We start from the raw sequence: 23,204 nt of genomic DNA on the forward strand, positions 1-23,204 counted from the left end.
TACATATAAATATTATGGTATTTAACAACATATACATGATTTAGTGAAAGAAATATATATATAACAAATAATATAAGACATATGTATGAAATAACACAAAATATATGAGAATTACGATATTTACAAATATATACATAATATAATTATTTAAAAATAATATAATGAAATATACGAAAATAATACTATATACACATAAATATATACATATATAGTGAAATATATACTAATATTGATGATAAATATAGTAAGAATAAAAAAAATCATAATAATATATAATCGATACGGTAAAAAATGTATATACATATGATAGTATTTCAGAGTACGTACATGAGACAATACAAAATGTATACATGGAAGATTATAAGTAAATATAACTAATAATATTGAAAATATACATATGCATAATATATATATATATATAACATGATATTTAAAACACATATATATAATATATAAAAATTATATATAATACACTATATAAGTATATTACATGCGCATACATATATATAAAATTATACATTAAGACATATAATGAGTACATTTAATATAATAAATATAAATATTAAAATTAATAAATAACAAAATATGAAAACAAATAAATCGAAAATAAAACAGTAAATTGACAAAGAGGGGCTAAATCGAATTAAAGAACAAAGTTTAGGGCGAATTTTAAAAAAAAAATGGCAAAGGACTAAACTGCACGCGCAAACAAGCCGAATGGACCAAAATAGAAAATATCCCCTACTACCAAAACGCTGCGCAGCACGGAGGGGTCAAATTGAAAAGTGAAACAAATTATAGTGCCAAACTGAAAATTAAAAAAACTTGATTGTAAAACCCTAGAAAAGTGGAAGGGCTAAAAGAGAAATTAGCCCTTCCGTTTTAAAAAACACGCGGATCCTGTCGGAGCGGGTAGGGTCGACCCGACCCGGGGCCCAAAACGGTGCGTTTTATTATTAAACGGAGGGGACCAAAACGCCTATAAAAGTCAATTTTTTTTTTAAATTTCATTTGTAGCGGGGGAAAAGAAAAAAAGGAGAAGAGGGAATGAGAGAAGAGGGAGAGGGGGAGAGGAACTCGGCCATGGACCGGTCACCGGACGGTCGCCGAGTTCGCCGGTGCCAGCGCCGGCCACCGTACACGGTGGCCAGAAAAAGGTAAAAATTTTAGATTTTTTTAGTTATTTTATTTTATTTTTTTTATGCCTTAAAATACTGTTTTTTTATTTAGTTGTTTATAAATGTTTTAAAAAATATTCGAAAATAAAACAAAAAAATAAACAATAGGGTATTCACCTTAGGATTTAGTTTCTGATTCTGTGATCTGGATTGCTCGGCTGCTTTTTGTTTATCTAAATGATGAGGGGAGATTGCTATTGTTTAGGATTTAGAATGTTTTCTTATTTTTTCTTGTTTTCAAAACTGTCGAACCCTTTACAGTGCTTTTTGAATCGGGTTTTATAACCCTTTTTACAAACTTTTTCTATTATTCTGTCATGTCTTCTGTCTTGGTCTTTGCAGGGGATGGGTGAATGGCGGAGCAGGTGAGCATGGCAGATGTGACCGGTGGTGTGGGGGCGCAGAGGGTAGGTGGGGGTAGGTTCGGCGCCTGTTAGGTTAGGGTTTCAGGAACTGAAACCCTAAGTCTAAAGTTGGGCTTCTGTTTTGGTTACTTAGGTTTAGGTGGGTTAGTGGGTTTTGTTGTATTGGGCCTGATGGCATATAAGTGGGCCGGTTGGTTTAGTGGGTTAGGTGGTGGGTAAACGGGCTTAATAGGTTAGTTGGGCTGAGGGTGTATGGGTTTTGTAAAGGGGTTGAGGGTAATTTGGGTCTGGGGTTGGGCCCAAAATTGGCCTGTACATATCAATTCAACCCCTATCTCCAGTTTGGTTTAGAAAACACTAGTTTTAATCGATGAAATAACTTTTTCGATATCTCTTGGTTCAGCAAGCATATGATGAACTAAGCGATAAATTTTTTAATATCTCCTAGTTGAGCAATTATCGATGTCAATGGAACTAAGCAAAATATTGTCTACTGTAAAAAAAAAGTGGATTTGCATGGGCTCTAAATCGAGATAATGGTGACCTTATTTGGTCTACTATAAGTTTTTCTTCATTGTATCCTTTTCTATCCATCGTTTTCCTTTTAAACCTTCACTTTGGATGTATAGGAGGTCGGACCCGGTGGTCTAGGAGGAGGAGGCACTTGGGGCGCGACTACGGATAAGAAGAGGGCCTACACCAAATTAGCCAACTCGCTATTCAAGAATTTTACTTTGATATCGTCCCAAACAAATATCACTACTAGTGGATGGGTGGCAATGGATGCTAAAAGCGTTGAAATCCTCTGGTCAATAGTGGATCCGAGCAATTCTAGAGTTTGTAGTCCTGTCACCATAGCAAATGCTGTACTTTTTGTTGGTTCAACATATAAACAAGGACCAATATATGCCATTGATGCTAAAAATGGGAGAATTTTGTGGTCATATGAGACTAGTGCAACTGTTTATGATGGAATGTCGGTGAGCAATGGATGCATTTATGTTGGTAATGGATATAAGGTTAATGTAAAAGCTTTTGTTCAAACTTATTCTTCTGATACCTCACTTTTTGCCTTTTGTGTAACCTAAAAGCTTCAATAGGTGTGAAGGGCCCTAATTGGTTTGTTTATCTTTTTAATTATACAAAGATAGTGATGTGTTATTCAACATTACTTTTTGTTTAATTTTGGCTTAACCTATAAATTACAACTTGAATTATACCATTTTCTCACCTTGGTATTTAATTTTTTTTAGATCATAAGTTGTACCTATTTTTTTTCAAGTTAGTACCTCCGTTAGTCCAATTTTTAATCAAATCATTAAGTATATTTTTTTTTAAAAAAATTGACCCATAAATTATTACCTAAACTATACTTTTTTTTCAAGTTGATACCTGAACTTTTTTAACACAAATAAAGGTGTTGATGGGCCAAATTAGTCTAGATTTAGGTCGGACTTAAGTATGATATTAATACACTTTATACTTGGCCAAACTTGGTTTGACCCAAAATATGGGCCTAAAATTTTGTCCAAGCTCGCCCATATTTGTGAATGATTAACCCAAACTCATTTTAGGTCTACCTATATTAATTTTTAGTTTAAAATATATATTTATATTATTTTTAATTTCATATGTAATAATTTTGTATATTTTCGTTTATTAAAATTTTATATATAGCCATATTAACATATTTTTAGGTTTGGCTTACAAATTGGTACTAAACTACACCGTTTTTCCCATCTTGGTATCTAAACTGTTTTTGGTTATAAGTGGTACCTAAATTACTTGTTGTCTCATAAGGCTGTATCTCTGTTAGTTAAATCGTTAAGCCCATTTAAAAAAGAAGCTTAACCCATAAATAGGTAAGTAAAGTATGCATTTTTCCCATTTTAGTACCTAAACATTTTTTTGGTTATAAGTGGCCTAAATTACTTTTTTTCCCTTAAGTTGGTATTTTTATTAGTTCAATTGTAAGTTAAACTATTAAGTCCATTTTTATAAAAAAAATAATCAATTAAAAATTGACATGGGGTAAAAAACACAAAGTATTATTTTATCTTATATATATTATTTTTCTTTCTTTAGAATAGGATTGATGGTCGAATCGTTCAAGCTACTAGTTCTTAGTTTGACTAGTTCTTCCGATTTGATCGTCTAAATTATTAAAATTTAAAAAAAATAAAAAAAAACCAATAAAAATAAAGAAACTCAGTTCAATTATTTTTTTAGCTTGGTTCAACCAATCTGTATTGGTTTGTAGGTCAATCAATTCGACCCGTATCTCCAATGTAACACCCCAGAAATCATAATTTTAGAATTAATAAAGTCATTAAGAAATGAGACTTAATTTAGGTGGTAGAGAGCTTAGTAAACTCCTTAGAGAGCGAAGGTTCAAGCCTCACTCTTTTCATTCTTCCACTTTTATTTTTCAACAACCAATAAACAAAACCAAGTTATTATATGTATTAAATGTGGTAGGAATTGGCCAAGTATAGCTAGCAGACCTTAGCATATTTACCCCTTGTTCCAAGTTTTATCCATGTCACTCTCCCTTATTTTTTTCCCTTTTTCAATAGAATGGTTTATTTGACAAATTAGCCTCTTGAAGTGTGAAAACCCTAGATATTTAATCTTCTTTCCAAATCATAATATAAATATAGTTTCTTTTTCCCTATATTTTCTCACTTTTTCCTTCACACATGGCCACGCCACTTTTGAAGCCCTAGGATTACACATCTTACATGGCTTAGGACCCCTTACATGGTTGTGTCATCGTTGTAGGTTGAAGTTTCGAATGCCACACGACCATAGTCTCTCACATGGTCGTGTACCCTTCCACATGGCCCAGTGCTTCCCACGTGGTCTGGTCAGACGACCGTGTGTCCCCTGAAACCAAGAACTTACAATTTTAACTCAAAATTTTATGATTTATTCGAATTAGTTCCTAGTTGATTCCCGAACTATTTTTATGGTTTGATTTAAGCAAACAAGTCCCTGATAACATGAACAATGCATGGTTCCATAATATAATTGAATGAATTAATATCACATACATATATATATAATTGCATGAATTGTGAATAATTATGTTATTGTATCTGTACTTATGATTTTCGTATAACATGCCTTATGAAATTACTAAACTGAATATTTGAAAAGCATGTGTTTTTGCTTCTATATTGAATAGTTGAAAATATTACTACCATATTTTGTTACTTATAGGCATGATCACCCTTTCTATTATAATCTATTATAAGCATGTTTGAATTTTTGCATGGGATGTGACATTTTGAAATGAGGAAGTTCTAGCAGACTATAAATATACAAATCTAGTGGTTCATCCACATATTATCTGGAAACTTTCATCTGCTAACATGTTGTGTATTCATAACCATTTGGCAGCATATTAAACTGCAAATTTTGTGGTTTGCCACCCATTATTTCAATTTTTATTTGCAATAAAGTTGTGCATTCACAACTATCTGACAGCGTATTAACTCTTAACATTTGGTGGTTCATCCATAATCTGATGTGTAGGGATGGATGAGTTCTAGGGAACTTGTATGGTGTGTAGTGGTGGGGTAGGATTTTATCTGTTATACGGAATCCGTTTGCATCCGTAAAGCATGTGCTTGAAATTCTGAAAATTCTGATATGATATGGTGTATGTGTATTTGTTTATACGTTGTGAAAATTGTTATGTTAATCCAATATTCTAAATTTGCTAAGATGTGATTTAAGCTATATGATTTGATTTAATATGTTTATCGGTTGTTTTGTTTATCTTATGATGGAACTCATACTGAGCTTCATAGCTCACTCCCATTTATTTTCCATCTTTTCAGATAACCCACCAAGTTAGGACGCGGGTATGGCAATCGAAAGGTCTCAGCTTCGAATTTACTTTAAATGTTTTAGTTTTACTTGGTATTTTATTTTTATTTAAGAACAATATTATTTTATTTTGAAATAGTGACATGACATCTAAGTTTAGAATATTTAGTTATTAAAGAAATTATGCATGAACCCTAGTTTTTATTTAAAAGAAAATTAGTAACTATTATATTCTAATGCTATACTGTAATTATAATTTAAGGCATAATTAACCAATAACTAAGTTTTCTAAATTATACAAATATTTTAAAATGTCTGTTTTCAAAATTGCAATAGTTCTCTGAGTCACTTCGGTGACTAATGTAATCTTCCAAATTCGAGTCTATCATCTAAGCTGGATTGGGGGTTACATTTGGTTGTATTAGAGCCTAATATTTTCTAAGTTTAGACCATAGAAATTTGAATAAATTGCATGCATGCATGTATTAAAAGGGCATTTTGGGTAAAATCATATCACAAAATTCTTTTGAAAAATTGATTTTTTTGTAGGAAATCAAATTCAAGACTCTAGTGTCGGTCTTACTTTAGCTATTGTTAAAACATTGGATATACAATAAAAGTTTAGATTATGAATAAAAACTAATGTTCTAATTTTTGTATGAAAATTGTAGATATACTTAAACTACTTAGATTTTTGTGAAACTGTTAACACTCAAGGTAGACGTGGAAAGGGTAGGCCTCGTAGGGCTGCACCTGTAGAGCCACGCACTGTTCAGGGCGAAGACCTAATATTTGAGGAGGAGTATATCGAAAACTCTACGACCAATGTTGGCAGAGGCTATAAGAATAATGATGATGATGTGATACAGGTGATGCTGAGGGTCTTACAAAGGTTTGTTGGAGCCCAATCGAGATAAAAAAAGCCTTGGATCTATTGTACAGAGACTCCAGTTAAATAGGGTGGAAACATTTAAGGGAAATGTTGGTACAACTCCCATAGTCGCTGATTATTGGATGCAGTCGACAGAGAGAATTCGGGAGGATTTAGACTATACTCTAGAATAGAAGTTGAAGGACACTGTGTCCTTACTTAGGGAATAGCCTTATCATTGGTGGCAGTCTGCCGTTTGGGGCACGCAGACTGACCATATTAACTGGGAATATTTTTACAAGGCATTCCAGAAGAAATATGTGGGAACAATGTATATAGAGGCCCATAGGCTTAAGTTTATCGAGCTGAAGCAAGGTGATAAGATCGTAGTAGAGTATGAGGCTGAATTTTTAAGGCTCAGCTATTATGCCCAAGGGATAGTAGCTACAGAACAAGACAAGTGTGTGAGGTTCAAAAATGGGCTACGTTTTGACCTCAAAATTCAAGTTGCTCCACTAGGAATAGATGTTTGAAACCCTAGTGGAGAATGCCAAAATCTTAGAAGAGATCAAGCTGGTGAATCGTGAACAACGGGAAAAAACAAAGTTTCGTCTAAAAGAGATTCTGGTTCCTCTAGTTTAAACTTTCATTCTGCGAAATGAACCAGAGTGGGTAAACTACAACAAGGGATAATTATGGCTAAATTAGGAGATAAGGCCAACTATTGTGTGCATTGTGCTAAATGTCATCTAGGTGAGTGCCGGAGAAAGTTGGGTGCTTGTTTCAATTGTAGGTTGACTAAACAGAACTGAGCAGATGCAAGCTCTGGTCCAAAATCAGGCCCAAAACCAGATAGCGGACCAATTACCTCTGAGGGGCTGTGGGCAGAACGGGCCGTAAATAATGTAGCTACCAAAGCAAATCAAACTAAAGTAAGACAACCTACCTTAGTTTATGTTGTTAGGGTTGTGAAGAGAGGGATGCGTCTGATGTCATAGTAGGTATCTTTATCATTAATTCTATATTGTACCGCTTCAGTATCTATTGCTCATTACCGTACAACACCAAAAGAATTACAAGAACTAAAAATCCAACTTCAGGAACTTTTGGATCATGGGTGTATTAGGCTCAGCGTGTTTCCAAGGATAGTTTCGGTCCTGTTCATGAAAAAGAATGATGGTTTCCTTAGGTTATGTATAGATTAACGACAGCTTAACAAGTTAACCATTAAAAATAAATATCCTCTGGTTAGGATAGATGATCTATTCGACCAATTTAGACGTGCAACTGTATTTTTCAAAATAGATTTAAGGTCTGGGTATTACCAACTTAGAGTAAATGAGGCAGATGTACCAAAAACTACTTTTAGAACTATTACGACCACTATGAATTCCTTGTAATTCCATTCGGCTTAACCAACACTCCTGTCGCGTTCATGAACCTAATGAAATAAGTGTTACAACCCTTCATTGATTAGTTTGTTGTGGTGTTTATTGATGATCTCCTAGTTTATTCCAAAACCAAACTTAAGCATGATAAGCACCTTAAGAAGGTCCTACAAATCTTCTGTGAAAAGAAGCTTTATGCCAAGTTGAGTAAATGTGAATTCATACTTAAAAAGGTTATGTTTCTGGGTCATGTGGTATCTGCAGAGGGTATTTGGGTAGATCTGGAGAAAATAAAAATGATCCTTGAATGGAAACCACCCAAAAATATTTTTGAAATTCATAGTTTTCAAGGTTTGGTTGAGTATTACCATAGATATGTTGAATGGTTTTCCTTGATAACTACACCCCTAACTAAGTCATTGAGAAAAGATGCTCCATTTAAGTGGGCGGAAGAAAAACAAATAGTTTTGAAAAGCTTAAAGTAATTTTAACCCAAGCTCTTATTTTAATTCAACCTGAATTAGGGAAAGATTATGTGGTGTACAGTGATGCATCCTATACCAGCCTTGGTTGTGTGTTGATGCAAGGTGGTAAAGTAGTGGCTTATGTGTCAAGGCAGTTAAAGCAACATGAGTGCAATTACCCGACTCATGAGTTAGAGTTGGTTGCAATAGTTTTTGCACTAAAGATATGGAGAAACTACTTGTATGGTTAGAAATTTTACATCTATATTGATAATAAAAATCTTAAATACCTTCTCACCCAAAAAGAATTGAACCTTAGACAACGAAGGTGGTTGAAACTGTTAAAAGATTATGATTGTGTGATTGATTACCATTTTGGAAAGTTAATGTTGTTGTAGACGCCTTAAACCGAAGGCAGCTGACGAATTTAAGGGAAATGTTTGCTAGGTTGAGTTTAGTGGATGATTGAGGCTTTCTAGTAGAATTGCAAGTAAAGCCCACCTTACCCGATGAAATCAAAGCTAAAAAACCCTTAGAGATAACCCTATCACCCCGAATTTAGCAAGTACAAGAGGGAAAGACTGAGGATTTCAGGTTTAATGATGATGGTATCTTATGTTTTCGAGGGAGGTTTTGTTTGCCGAATGATGATGAGTTAAGACGATCCATACTTCAGGAAACACATACTAGCCATTATACTATGCGTCCTGGAGGAAACAAGATGTATCGGGGTGTGAAAGAGTTGTATTGGTGACCGAGATTGAAACATGATGTAATTAATTTATTGGCCAAATGTCTAACTTGTCAAAAGTAAAAGCTGAGCGTCATCCTCCTTCTAGGTTGTTGCAACCTACTAAAATACCACAGTGGAAGTGAGAGCAAATAATGGACATTTTCAGTCGGTTACCCTTAACATCCACTAAGAAAGATTCAATTTCGGTGATTATAGACCGGTTAACTAGGGCAGCACACTTTTTACTTGTCCGCAAGGATTATTCATTATAGAAGCTGGTTAATTTATACATCTTAGAGATAGTGAGGTTACATGGAGTGCCCATGTTGATTATCCCAGATCGAGATCCATATCTTATGTCTCAATTTTTGGAAGAAGTTGCAAGATTGTTGGAACTCAATTAGATGTTAGCACTGTTTTCTATCCGTAGTCTAACAGACAAGCCGAGAAGGTTATACAAATATTGTAAGATATGTTAAGAAGCTATATCATTGAATTTTAAGGTAGTTGGGAACAACATTTACTCTTAGTCGAATTTTCCTATAATAATAACTTCCAATCAAGCATTCAAATGGCACCTTATGAGGCATTATATGGACACAAATACCGAACTCCTTTATGTTGGACCGAACTAGGTAAAAGTGACTTTCAGTAGACAAAAGACATTGAGTACAGTGTCAATGATCAAGTCTTTTTGAAAGTGTCCCCATGACAAAAGATGTTAAGGTTTGGTGGAAAGGGTAAGTTAAATCCACTGTTCATAGGACCTTACTGAATCCTCAAAAGAGTTAGTCTAGTTGCTTATCAACTCCAGTTACCTCCCGAACTGGATTGAATTCATGACATCTTTCACGTTTCCATGTTGAGACGTTATCAATATGACCCTTTGCACATCGTCCCAATCAAAGAGATCAAGGTACAACCATATTTCTCATTTGAAGAAGAACCTATGCAAATCTTAGAGCATGATGTAAAGGTTCTGAGAAGGAAGCAAATTCCTCTTGTTAAGGTACCGTGGCAAAACCATAGACTTGAGAAGGCCGCATGGGAAACAGAAGGCACATTTTGTCAAGAATATTCTCACCTATTTGAGCTAGGAAAATTTTGAGGATGAAATTTCTTTAAGGGAGAACTGTAACACCCCAAAAATCATAGGGTTAGAATTAATAAAGTCATCAATAAATGAGCCTTAATCTAGGTGGTAGAGAGCTTAGTAAACTCCCTAGAGAGTTAAGGTTCAAGCCTCACTCTTTTATTTTTCAGCAACCAATGAACAAAACCAAGCTAGTATATATATTAAATACGATAGGAAATGACTAAGTATGGGCAACAACCCAAGTGGTAAGGCCTTAGCATATTTGCCCATTGTTTCGAGTTCTGTCCATGCCACTCTCCCTTATTTTTCCCCAATTTTGGCAAAATGGTTTATTTTCTAAATCAGCCCCTTAAAATGTGAAAACCTTAGATATTTAATCTTCTTTCCAATTCATAAAATAATGATAGTTTCATTTTCTTTAGGGCCTACTTTAGCCCACAAAGTCATATAAAATGCCTGAATTTCTTATTTTATTACCTAAGTGCTTAAGGTGAAAACTAAATAAAAACATAACTAATTATTACTTTCTAACTAGCTCATTAAGTATAGAAAGAAGTTTAATCTACCACAACGAATTGTGACAGATCAACATGCTTCGTTTGAAGTCAGTTACGGAACCTGGTATGTACCGTTCCAGTACTTAACACAATTACCACAAATCATTATAAGATTTCTCCCACCCACTATGCATCTTCTCTAACACCTTCTGTTTTGCCAATCTTGCCTTATGTTAGGAAATGGTGTAATCGAACTCGCTATGGATGTGTGCGATCAAAACTTGGATCAAAATCATAAGACTCGCGTTCACCTTGGGTAATATAAAGTCAAATATCATGTTCGAATCCAATTCTAGATGATCGTTTGACATCCCTAAAAAATAATAAATTGGGTCACCATACATAATACAATGTCGAATAAAGGTTAGAATTCAGATCAATGTTGTTAACCATGGTACATACCTACAACAACACATGTATATGGAGTGGTATACTTCCTGGTCGTCTAGAACGCTAACTTCTTCCTCACAGATGCCATAATTTTCCATGGACATCTTGTTCCCCACATTGCATACTTTGCCTCATATTTCTTGGATCGGAAGCATGTAACATTGAATTTTACCACATGTTGTATGCTATACTGTTTGACTGTAGCTATAAAAGTATCTTTGGAGGCAAACACCATTCTAGCTTCTAAGTCATTGAAAAATGTTGACTAACTCACATGCCTTGGTCTTTTATGAGGGAGGTCTGGGAATTTTAAGCCGCCTTCAGCAGCAAGATCAATATTACACATGTGAGGTAGAGGTGTGTAAGCCATGAAACCCGAATCATCCTATCAAGCAATGCCCAAAGCTTCCCCTTCAGAACTATCATCTTCTGGTTCAGTAAGAATGAGATCCAATTCTAAAATTACTGTAATTTCTTTATCTGAACCCTTATATTGGGTCATTATTAGTTTCAGGCCTCTCTTTATTCTCTTCCTCCACCAATCCCTCTTTGTTATCAACCCTAGTTGCATGTTTAGGGTTGGATGTGCCTTTGCCAATTGAGGTTGTTAATAGTAGATCATCCATTTTTGTAAATATGATGTTAATCCCAAAATTACTTTTGTTTGGCCCACCAAAGTAACTTGATGGCGTACCCGTGTAAATGTTACCGGGGTTGAACATCGACATGTTGAAGTTGAAATTAAAGGCACTTTTAAAATGTCGTGCAGGCGTATCATAGGCCCAGTGACCAAATACGCTTGACTATCCCTCGAAATTGTAATGAAAGGTGAAACCAATGAATGCCTTGCCATTGATGATGATTTTAGGGTGTCCTAGTAGGAGCTTTAGAACAATAATGTGAACCTACCGCACAATCATGTGGTGGGACTTTCTACTTCTTGATCTGAGGTGGAATTTGGCGGACGCAATGTAATCAAGCTCAAGCCACCTTTGTCAACATCGACAAAGTGGGTATATAACTCTAGTACAGTATTCCCACTAGAGCAATGGGATTCAACATTGTCTTTAGTTCAATGTCCCTGCAATCTCAAATATGCCATATTTAGTGAGGTTCAATGACATTAGATATCTACATTTCAAGCAAAAACATTCTTCTCCAAATCCCCACTTTCTAGCTAGACTTTGATCGAATCTCTTTTAAAGTTATACTCTAGTTGAAGGCCAAATCTTCAAATTGGGTTGATAAAAAAATGAGCCCAATTTCGGTCTCACAAATTTGACCATACTAATGGATAACAACTCTAATTTGTCTACTCATTTTGATCCAAATATCCTATTCTACAAGTTTAAAACTAGGAAAATAGTAAAAATATAGTTATCATCACCCAAATTAAAAAAAAAAACTTACACGTAATTTAATGAATTACCTTTGCTTGGAAAACTATATCGAAATTCAAGTTTTTAACGACGACCCTCTCCTCTTAATGCCAAGTATCCTTATGGAAACAATCTTCTCAAAAGGTGGGTATGGAAACTCAGGGGAATGTATTGAGTTTATTTTATAGAGAACAATACCCCGAGGCACATTAAATAATCCCATGTTTAACACTTGTTGCTTCGACATCACAGGTTTTGAGGTACTTAGTTAAAGCTGAAAATGGTGGGGGGAAAAATGCTACCCATATAAAGAGTTTTCAGCAAGGAAAAAAAACATGTTCTACAATTTTATCCCAAGATTCCCAAGTTACATTGTCTGAAGTTGAAAATGGTGGGGAAGAAAACGCTCACCATAGGGGCGTTTTTAACAAGGCACCAATACAATCATTTATCCTGAGAATCTTGTGTTACAATGGGGTTTTAGAGGTAGAAGCTGAAAGTTAAGGTTAAGGCTGAAACACCTAGAGAGAAAATGCTCATTGCAGGACGTTTTTTTCATCTGACATGGCAGTGAAAACGCTTTTCACAATGCGTGTTCTTGCAGAGAGTGTTTTCTTTTTAGATTTTTCAACCCTAACACTAAATTTTAGCCCTTGAGCTCACTGCAACCTGGGGTTCTCGGAATAAATTTCATATACTGCAACCCGAGATTCTCAAGATAAAATTGAAAATTTATTTTATTTTTACCCTTGCCTATCCTCTATATAAATGGTTATTTCCATCCCCCTACTCCATTATATCTCTGTCTCCTTTAAATTGTTTTTTTTCTTACGTGTTGAAATTTTTGGGTTTAAATATTTATTTCTCTTTTTTTGGAAGGAGACATAGCCATAGTTTTAAGTTGTGTTTGGGTTCACGGTGAGGTCGTGGAGATCGGCAACCTATAATTTTCACCTATCGTGTGAGTATGGAGCCATCACCTGAGAAGTCGAGATTGCATTGTAACTCGAGGTCCAAGTTGACAGTGATTATACGATCTCGGGTTGAAGTGTAACTAGGGCTTCAAGTTTACAAAGATTATACTGTCAAAGGATGGAGCACAACTGAGGCCCTATATGAAAGTGGTTATGTAGGCATGGCAACGAGTTTCACCTTATCGGAGGAGGATGATTTATAAAACCCATACAGAAGTAAAAGAGGAAAAACATAGAGGCCTTTCAGTATAATTAAGTAATAGATTTTGTTCATCTCCACCAAAGGCAGTGACCATGTTACTAAAACATTTGATAGAGTTGGGGGCAACAATATTTCCGACAGGGACAAGTTATTCTGTAGTGCAGAAAAGATGACAAGCGAATTGGGGCGATAATGGTTGCTTCACATTTCATATTTTCTACACCGCATAATAACTCGTCCCCATCAAAAATCTTGTTGCCTTAAACTCTATCATAGGTTATAGTAACGGGCTCACCACCTTTGGTGATGATGGATAAAATAAATTACTTGATTATACTAAAAGGCTCGTGTGTTTTTCTTCTTTGACTTCTGTATAGGTTTTGTAAAGCATTATCCTCTGATGAGGTGAAACTCGTTGTCATGGCCACATAAGCATTGTCAACTAGGGCCCCATTTATGCTTCATCCCTTGATAACATAACCTTAGTAAATTTGAAGCCCTAGTTACACTTCAATTAGGGACCGTATAATCATTATCAATTAGGACCATGAGTTGCAATGTGGTCTAGCTTCTTAGGAGTTGACTCCATACTCACATGGAAGATTGAATTTGTAGGTCATCGAGCTCTACAGTATTACTGTAAATTCAAACATACCTTAAAAATATAACAATGTCTATCTCAAACATAGAAAAAAAATAAATCTATAAACTTCTAATTTTCAATCACAATAAAAAAGAAAATAGGAAAAATAATTTTCAACAAAGAAAAAATGCGTAATGTAGGATGCATTTTCATTTATCTCTCTAGAAAACGTGCCTTGTAGGATATGTTTTCATTTATTTCTAAAAAAAATATTTTTGTAAATTTCAAAAATTTCAACGTAGATGCTCAAATCTAAAACGTTTTCAGCATATTATGATAAATTGACCATCACAATAATATATTATTATTAAGTTCAATTTCACTTTTTGCAATAAATAAATAATTTGATCCCTATCCATATTATCTTTTTATTTAATATTTAATAATTAAATATATTTTTATTTTTTAAAAGGTTTACTAAATATAATATTTAATATTTATATTATAACATGACATGCTTAATTTTACTAAAGCGATTCTGGAAATTTGGAGCGAATCATGGGCAATAATAGGAAATGAGAAGCATCTATGATTTTGAAGATGATGAAATTGTCAGATTAAGGAGCGGAAAAGAAGATGCGACAATGAAAAAGAGACGAGGTAGACTAAGAAAGGGTAATCCTAGATTATTGGCTTGTACTGCATCGTTAGAGAAATTTGCTAATGAATCACTTTCGAATTCCGATTTCAAGACTCGTAGGAAAGCAATTTTAAAAGAGGCTATAAAAGCTTGATAACTAGGTAAAATGTTAGGTCTTAAGGCAGGCGGACATGATGAGGAAGTTATTGATGAATTGGTTCAACTTGAAATGGATAGATTTACTAGTAAAATTTAAAGCTGTAAGATGTCTTTTCATGTTTCATAAAGTGAAGTTGTTATGTTCGTAATGATGACGCTAGCTAAACCTAAGTTCCATTCTTTAGCGAAGGTGTGATTTTAATTTTTGTTGTGGTTCCATGATTTTATGAGTGATGAAGATAGATTTTTTTTATTGTTCATTTTTATATTTGTTCATTGCTTTTGGATCAAAGTTTGTGGTGGTATCTCTTAGATTGAAAGAGAGAATGTGGATTGTGAGGTTTGTAGTGGTCTTTGTATTTGGTTCAATTGATTGTGTGTGGTGTTATTTTGGTTGTTCTACGTTGAATTCTGGATTGTGATTTTTTCTTTGTTGATTTGAATCTCTGTGTTGGATATTGATGACATTTTTGGATTATTGGTGCAGTTCAACTTTGAGGGATGTGTTTTAGTCTTTGTTGTAGGCAAGATGATTTTGTGGTGGAGATATATTGTTTGATTTTTTTTTTGGCATTTCGATGAATTGTGGATGTTTTTCGTGTCTCAAATGCTACTGTTTAGTGTTAAATCACTCAAATTCAATCCTAACTTTTAATTTGGAAATTGTTGCGATCAAATGGTATCTTCAACTAGGGGGATATAATGTCTAGTTCTTTTCCTACAACAATCTTTCCAACCCGAACTGTCTCTTGGTCCAATCCCAAATGCCAATTTTGGAGAGGCCCCAATGATGCTAAGTATCGATATCAATGGAACTAAACGAGATTGTCACGCCCCCAAAATATAAGGGGTTAATTGAAACAATTAACTAAGAAATTGAATAGGCTTGATGGTTAAATAGTTAATGTACTCCTTATAGAGTTTAGGTTAAACTCACTATTCTCTCTCTTTTTAAAATTTTTTTTCAGCAATTTATGATAAAAATATACTAAAATAAATATTGTTTGGAGTAAAAATAAAACAAGAAATAACTCTTAGGCCTAATGGTTAACATGCCACTCCTCCCCCTTACATACTTGAGTTTGAACACTCCATTTCCATCTATTTCTTTTTATTTTCGGTTGCAAGGGTAAATTACCATACATCCCTTTAAAAGTTTGAAAATCATAGGTATTTAGTTCTCCTTTTCCTAATTACATTAGAATTTTGATTTATTTTTCATTCCAAGTAGAATTATTCCCTCTATTCTCTATAACTTCTTCTTTTCTTTTTCTCTCTCTTTTCTTAACATCATATTTTCATTTTGTCGCTAAAATTATTTTGATTTTTGAATCAAAAATAAATTCCAGATTGAATCGTTTTTCCTACCGATTGTCGATTATGCCATTAATACCATTCGGTCCTTTTCATCCAAGTTCGGGTAGTACACCTCAACCCCAGTGTTTAAACTCAAATTTTTGTAGAACTCCTATCCACGTTAACCTTATAATCCGATTACACAAATTTTCTCGGTTCTTGTCGAATCTTTCGATAATCTTGACGAATCTTGAAATCAATTATTAAATCATGTATAGATATCATTTGAAGGATCCGTTTTAGGTGTATCGGACCAGCTTTGATCGTGAGGGGCGTCGATCAGGATTCCAATGTAAGGTGTATTTGTAACACCCCTAACCCTTATCCGTTGCTAGAACAGGGTCACGGAGCATTATCGAAGTTTACAATTCAAACGGACATAAATTTAAAAAATTTCATATCATAGCAATAAACATTAAAATCAAGTCAAATCATACATATTTTCCCTTAAACGAGCCCTCGAGACCCTAAATATGCATTAGAAACAAGTCAGGAATAAATCGAAAACTTAGAAAATTTTCCAGAAAACATTGAAAATTTTCAACACTGTAGGGGTCACACGAAAGTATGACTCACACGGTTAAGAGACACACCCGTGTCTCAGGCTATGTGGTTCACATGGTTAATAGACACACCCATGTCTTTGGCCGTGTGGGCATTCAAAATAGGGACACACGACTGTGTCCCAGCTCGTGGCCGTACCCGTGTAACTCACTAACTTGGGTCACACGGCCAAGCTCCACGCCTGTGTGCTAAGCCGCGTAACAACTTGACTTGCATCCCTTTAAAAGCTACAAGGGACACACGGCCGTGTCATCTAGCTGTGTGTCACACATAGCTGAGACACACACCGGTGTAGACGAAAATAGACCATTTTACAAGCCATTTTTCTCACCCAATTAGGCATGTACCTATAATCAACATTGTATATATTTACAAGCCATAACAAGGTATCCAAATCAAGCTTAAACAAGCCATAAACATATGGTATAATATTATCCAACCAATATGCCCTTAGGCACCTCAAATGACAATTTATAAACATGTCTAACCATGTATTCAATTTGACCAAATAATCAACTAACTTGTATGTTTATTTACATCAATACATACCATGTAATTTACTTACCAAAACACAACCATTTGATACCAAAATGCCATTCTATAACTAGCATCAAATAACCAATTAGATCATGCATATCAAAGTACCAATTTGCAACAAGTTGCAAGACTTATACAATATGCACATTCAACTATCATTTCATCTTTCATCATTCAACCATTTTTACATCTACTTATAAACATACCAATCTATACCATTTTATCAACAAAATGCCATATCACAAGCCAAGTTAAATGGCCAAAACAACCACCAAAATATATGGCCAACATTAACCAAAATACATATACATGTCATTATAACCAAAATTAAACAACCGAATGTATCAAAAGGGTCGATGGATAGTGTGATATAGCTCCGACAAGCTTCCAACCTGAACAAGCTTCTGATTCACTATAAAACACGAAAAATAACATAGAGTAAGCATTTAAGCTTAGTAAGTTTATATAATACATAATAAAACTTACCATTTAGTCACATAATAGGTAAGTAAACATATCATATCCCAACATAATTTAGCCATATGCCTAAGCACATTTACATCAACCATGTTAGCCATGTAAATACATATATAAACCAATAATCATGGATGAGCACATCAAATGATTAATTTCATATACTTGTGTCATCCAATTCCATTTTCCATATAACATGTAATAACATTTCCATGTAATTCATATGTATGGCTGTAATAGTCTGTATTGAACTCTTACCAATTTGTATCAGAATATTGCCCATTAAACCATTTAGAATATTGTTGGATACCCAGGATAGCTCACACATAGTGTGCTAACTTATATAATTGTAATCGATTAAATCCTGTACATGTATGGTCATACGAGCTGTGAATCGATATGGTTACTCGAGCTGTAGATCGGTATGCTCTCACGAGCTGTAAATCGGTATGCTTTCATGAGCTGTGGGTCAGAACATAGCTACATGATACTACTCACACGAGCTGTGGAGTATCCGTAAGACATGCAGGACTTCGGCCATTGGTAGGATGGTCAGGACTAGTACCCGAATCATGTAAACCTTAATCACATGTCATTTGTATCCTACGAATTTCTAAGGTTTAAACGGGGCTCGGTAGTCGTATGTAGTTGGATATGCAACCGTGTATACATGTAGCAAATTTACAATTCATGCATATTTCAAAATAAAACACATAATCACAATTTAATCACACGAACTTACCTCAATAAGTATATGTAGATACTAAGGCGAATAATCCTAGACTTTCTTTTTGCCTCGATCTAACTCTGTACGAGGTTTGACTTGATTCGGATAAATTTAACTCAATTTAATATATAACTTATTCAATTTAGCCCAAAGTCATATTTTGGAAAAAATATTATTTTTCCCCTATACTTTTAATTTCTTTGCAAATTAGTCCCTAGCTCATAAAAATGGAAATTCATGAAATTCTACCATAACCCACAATGGCCGAATATCAATTAGGTCCCATAATGCTCTATATTACATTTATTTCACAATTTCACCATGTAATATTTTCTATTTTTCAATTGAGTCCCTATTTGACAATTTTACCAAAAATCCCTTTACAAAAGTTGTTTATCTAACAACAATCATCCATTTTCTATCATCAAACTTCAAAACTCATGTACATGCATCAATGGAAAAACCCTAATAGTTTAAAATTTTCACAATTAGTCCCCGGGCTAGCTAGATTAAGCTACTACAATCCTAAAAACATAGAAATCACAAAAAAAAAAGGACAAAAATGCATACCTAATTGAGAATATAAGGATGGCCAAATGTAGCTTCAACAATGGCTACTCTTTTCTTCTATTTTCGGTTGAAAAAGGATGGAAGAAGATGATAATTTGTTTTGTTTTATTTATTATAACTTTAATTACTAATTACCAAATTTTACCTTAAAAATTTATTCAAATTTCAATAATGTCAAACCATTTAAATCCACTATCAACTCTAATGGTCTAATTATCATATAAGGACTTCTAATTTAAAGTTCTATAGCTATTTAATACCTTTAGCTATTAGAATTCAACTTTTTCACTTTACACGATTTAGTCCTTTTTATCAGATTGAACATATAAACGGTAAAATTTCTTAACGAATTTTTTATACGGTACTACTATCATTCTGTAGGAAATAAAATAATAATAAAATAACTTTTTTGACTTCGGATTTGTTGTCCCCAAATTACTATTCTGATTTCACTAAAATCAAGCTGTTACAATGTTCTTTTACATGAACTTTAATTCCATGCGAAATTTGATATAATAATATTATTTCAATGTAGTTATACACATAAAACTTTAATTACGTTTTAAAGGTATACATGAAACTTTAGTTTTATTCAAATGTTCAAATTTAAAGGAATAAATACTTCAATTTACTTTTATATTACATATATATGAATCTTTGTATTGCAATATGTATTCTTAAAATAGTGTTATATCAATAATTATGTTATTTTTTTTATAAAAAAATTAATTAAATTAATATTTTATTTATAAAATTGTTCAGAATCAAAGTTCATATATAATATTGTACATTAAACTAAAAGTTGACATGTAATCTTGAAATTTATCCCAAATGGTATTTGTATATAAAAGGAAATATGTACTTTGAATAATTAAAAAATAATATGAATAAAATTCATTATTTTGATATAATATGGAATTTCTTAAGATTTTAAATTTTTAATAAGATAAAAATATTAAAGAAAAAATATAAAGAAAAAGAAAATGAAAGATAAAAGCAAGCCTTCAAAGAAGGCGTGCCAAAATTTGGAAACCCAGTTAAGCCGACGACTATCCGGAAGGCCCAAAGACAAAACGGACCGTTTAAGTTTAGGGTTTATTAAAACTCCTCAATCAGTTCTATAAATAGTTGCCAAAACCTAAAGCCTTTACCAATCTTTTATATATATTTTTATCTATTCTCCCCATTAAGGGTTTCCGGCGTTCTCAGTTTCTTTTCAAATGTAATGTAATTTCTTTTTAATTTCGTGTTTTATCGATCAATTGATGAGAAAAATAAAACTGCAACAATATGATTGGATTTAATCCGTGATTATTTGTATTTAAGTCTCTGATGATCTTTCTTATTTATATCTCTTGAAATTTCTTCATGATTTCTTTTCAAATATTTTGAGATATGATGAGGTTTAATTTGGTCCGTGTTTCTGATTAAACAGTGACCGACAATATTTTTAACCAAACTCTGATCTCAATAATGCATCATTTTTATTTTGGAGCAGAAATCTTTTGAGAAATAATTAGAGTTAATTTCTTATGTATTTTTTTCATTTTTTGTGGATTAATTGCTTTTCTGAAAAAAAAGCTTCTGGTATGATGAGTTATGGAACTGAGTTGAGATTTGAATGTGAACCAAATCCTCATTGGCAGGCGGTGTATATATAAGATTTGATGTTATCATTGGCTGCCTAGATGTGTAGGATTGAGTTGTGTTGATTTTGAATATTTGGAGTTTGAATTATTATATTTTTTATTCAAAGTTTTTTGGATTTTGACTTTTTTAAACTCAAGGTGCTTTCATATTTAGAATTTATAGGTTTGAAAAATCTCAGATTCAAATTGGTTTTGGTTTAGATTATCATAATTGTTTATCATATCCAGACTAATTCTGATTTCGATTATCATATTTTTTATTTGAAGTTTCCTGAATCTGGACTTTTCTAGACTCAAGCTACTTTCATATGTAGAATTTTTAGGTTTGAATTTCCTCATCGACAATGGATTTCTGGTTTAGATTATCATATTTTTTTATTTATTTGAAGTTTTCTGAATTTGTACTTTTCTAAACTCAAGGTGCTTTAACATTTAGATTTTTTAGGTTTGAATTACCTTGGTTCTCGTTTAGATTATCACATTTTTTATACCAAGTTTTTTGATTTTGGACTTTTTTAAATTCAAGTGCTTTTTTGTTCGAATATTACGCTCGTCTTTTCTTCATAAAATTTTTTTGACATATTATTCACAAATATAAATATTAATTAATTTACCTGTGCAAGGTATTAAATAATTGTATTTATTAATAAAAATAAATATTAATATAGAATAATTTAAAATTTTGTATTTAAATATTATTAAAAATATGTGTAATTTTAATGAAATATTTTTTCTTTTTAAATTTTAAAACATCATTACAAATAAACTTAAAATAATGGCTAAAAATAAATTTTTGATAAAAAAAAAGGGATGATTGTCAGTAACTTATAAATAGAAAAGTTTTGGAGAAAATTTTAATTCAAAATAAATTATAGACTGAAATTTTATACTTTCATTACTTCAAATATCATTTAAGATGTTTTTTTAAAGTTAATTAAAATAATATTGTCTTTAATGCCATGTAGTAAGGGAAATTTTAAGGTGAGCTTCACTAAAAATATACTATTTATTGAAAAAAAAAATTTTAAGCGACGTTTTCAAAAGCTTAAGTTTCAGTTCAAGGCCTCTTGGATGTCGGAAGATACTTGTGAGATGGAGGTCTGTCGACTTTGGGAGCTTAGCAGGGGAACAGTGCCTCAACGTATTGAATCGCTAGGTTGTGGCTTGATGGAATGGGCGGATAGGTTAAAAGAAATAAGCGCGAAAGTAGGAGATGCTGGAGTAAAAGAGTAAAGGAGTTAAAATAATGAAAATATCTTAGCTTTCGGCAAGCAAGGTCGAGTTGAATTTGGCATTGGAAAAGGAGATGTATTCGGAGCAAAGAGCATGTGTTAACTAGCTTAAGCAAGGGGACAAGAATACGAGTTTTTTCCACTAGTTTGCATCTCAAATGAAGCGGCAGAATAAGGTAAAGGGGTTGGAAAGAGGGGATGGGCAGTTTACTACTGATAAGGGTGAAGCTAGCAATATTGCAAGGGAATATTTCATGAAGCGTTTCACTTCGAAGGGTGTTAATATTTCAGATACCTTATTGGAGTGGGTTAATCAATGTATTTCGAACGAGTTGAGTACACGCCTCACGGCTAGGTATGAGATTGAAGAAATCAAAGCCGCCCTAAAGGCAATGGCACCAACTAAAGCCTCTAGTCTCGATGGTTTTCCTGCGCTGTTTTTTCAAACCTATTGGCACATTGTGGGACAAAAGGTGGGGCAGTACTGTCTTGAGGTATTAAACGAATCTAATGTTTTTGGAGGACATTAATCATACGCACATAGTACTAATTCCGAAAACCTTTAATCCCACTAGCATGAAGTTTTTTCGCATTATTAGTCTATGTTCGGTCTTATACAAGATTATTTCTAAAATTGTGACTAATAGGTTTCAGAAAGTGCTTAATAGTTGTACTGATGAAGCGTAGAACGCTTTTGTTCCTAGCCGGTTGATTACTTTATGAAATTTTGGAGGTCTTCAAGAGGAAAAGATCATATGGGAAGAAGGGGAAGTTCGCTCTCAAGCTATATATGAGTAAGACATGACAAGGTGGAGTGGGATTTCATAAGGAGGATGCTTTTGAAAATGAGATTTGCAATAAACTGGGTCGATTTTATTATACATTGTGTTAGTTCGATTTCGTACTCGGTTATTATGAATGGTAAGGTGGGGAGCAAATTTCTCCTAGAGAGGGGTCTTAGACAGAGTGACCCACTTAGTTTGTTCCTAATCTTGATCTGTAGCGAAGGTCTCTCCTCCTTGATGCGCATGGCTAGTCGAAACAGATTGTTAAATGGGGTAAAAATTTGTTGGGGCCTCAAAGGTTTCTCACCTATTATTCGTAGATGATTGCATCCTCTTCGAAGACGCTACAGTAGGGGAAGTTTTAGCCCTAAAACGATTACTTAAGAATATGAAGAAGCGTCGGGGCAATGTGTGAATTTCGATAAATCAACCATTTATTTTAGCACCAAATCGACGAGGGGGAGAGGCAAGTGATATCGAGTTGTCTAGGAGTTCGG

At 33.5% G+C, this 23,204-nt stretch overlaps 1 protein-coding gene and 2 non-coding genes across 4 annotated transcripts; all 3 read left to right on the forward strand.

Annotated features, from left to right (window-relative positions):
- The first annotated feature begins 1,015 nt into the window (after positions 1-1,015).
- On the forward strand, positions 1,016-2,709 carry LOC107959808 (quinohemoprotein alcohol dehydrogenase ADH IIB). Of its 2 annotated transcripts, none has more exons than XM_016895964.2 (2): positions 1,016-1,543; positions 2,173-2,709. In XM_016895964.2, the coding sequence occupies exons 1-2, from the start codon at positions 1,532-1,534 to the stop codon at positions 2,629-2,631; spliced, it is 471 nt and encodes a 156-aa protein (XP_016751453.1). In that variant the 5' UTR covers positions 1,016-1,531; the 3' UTR covers positions 2,632-2,709. The 2 variants fall into 2 exon arrangements, with proteins under 2 accessions (XP_016751453.1, XP_040970208.1); XM_041114274.1 differs by having other exon boundaries at positions 1,168-2,082.
- A 17,588-nt stretch (positions 2,710-20,297) lies between these two features.
- LOC121230178 (small nucleolar RNA Z199) lies at positions 20,298-20,379 on the forward strand. Its single transcript, XR_005928127.1, has one exon. It is a non-coding gene; the product is annotated as a small nucleolar RNA Z199 (small nucleolar RNA).
- A 52-nt stretch (positions 20,380-20,431) lies between these two features.
- On the forward strand, positions 20,432-20,510 carry LOC121229932 (small nucleolar RNA SNORD18). Its single transcript, XR_005927883.1, has one exon. It is a non-coding gene; the product is annotated as a small nucleolar RNA SNORD18 (small nucleolar RNA).
- The last annotated feature ends 2,694 nt before the right edge of the window (positions 20,511-23,204 follow it).

Source organism: Gossypium hirsutum, chromosome A05 (assembly GCF_007990345.1).
Source record: "Gossypium hirsutum isolate 1008001.06 chromosome A05, Gossypium_hirsutum_v2.1, whole genome shotgun sequence".
NCBI classification, from domain to species: Eukaryota; Viridiplantae; Streptophyta; class Magnoliopsida; order Malvales; family Malvaceae; genus Gossypium; species Gossypium hirsutum.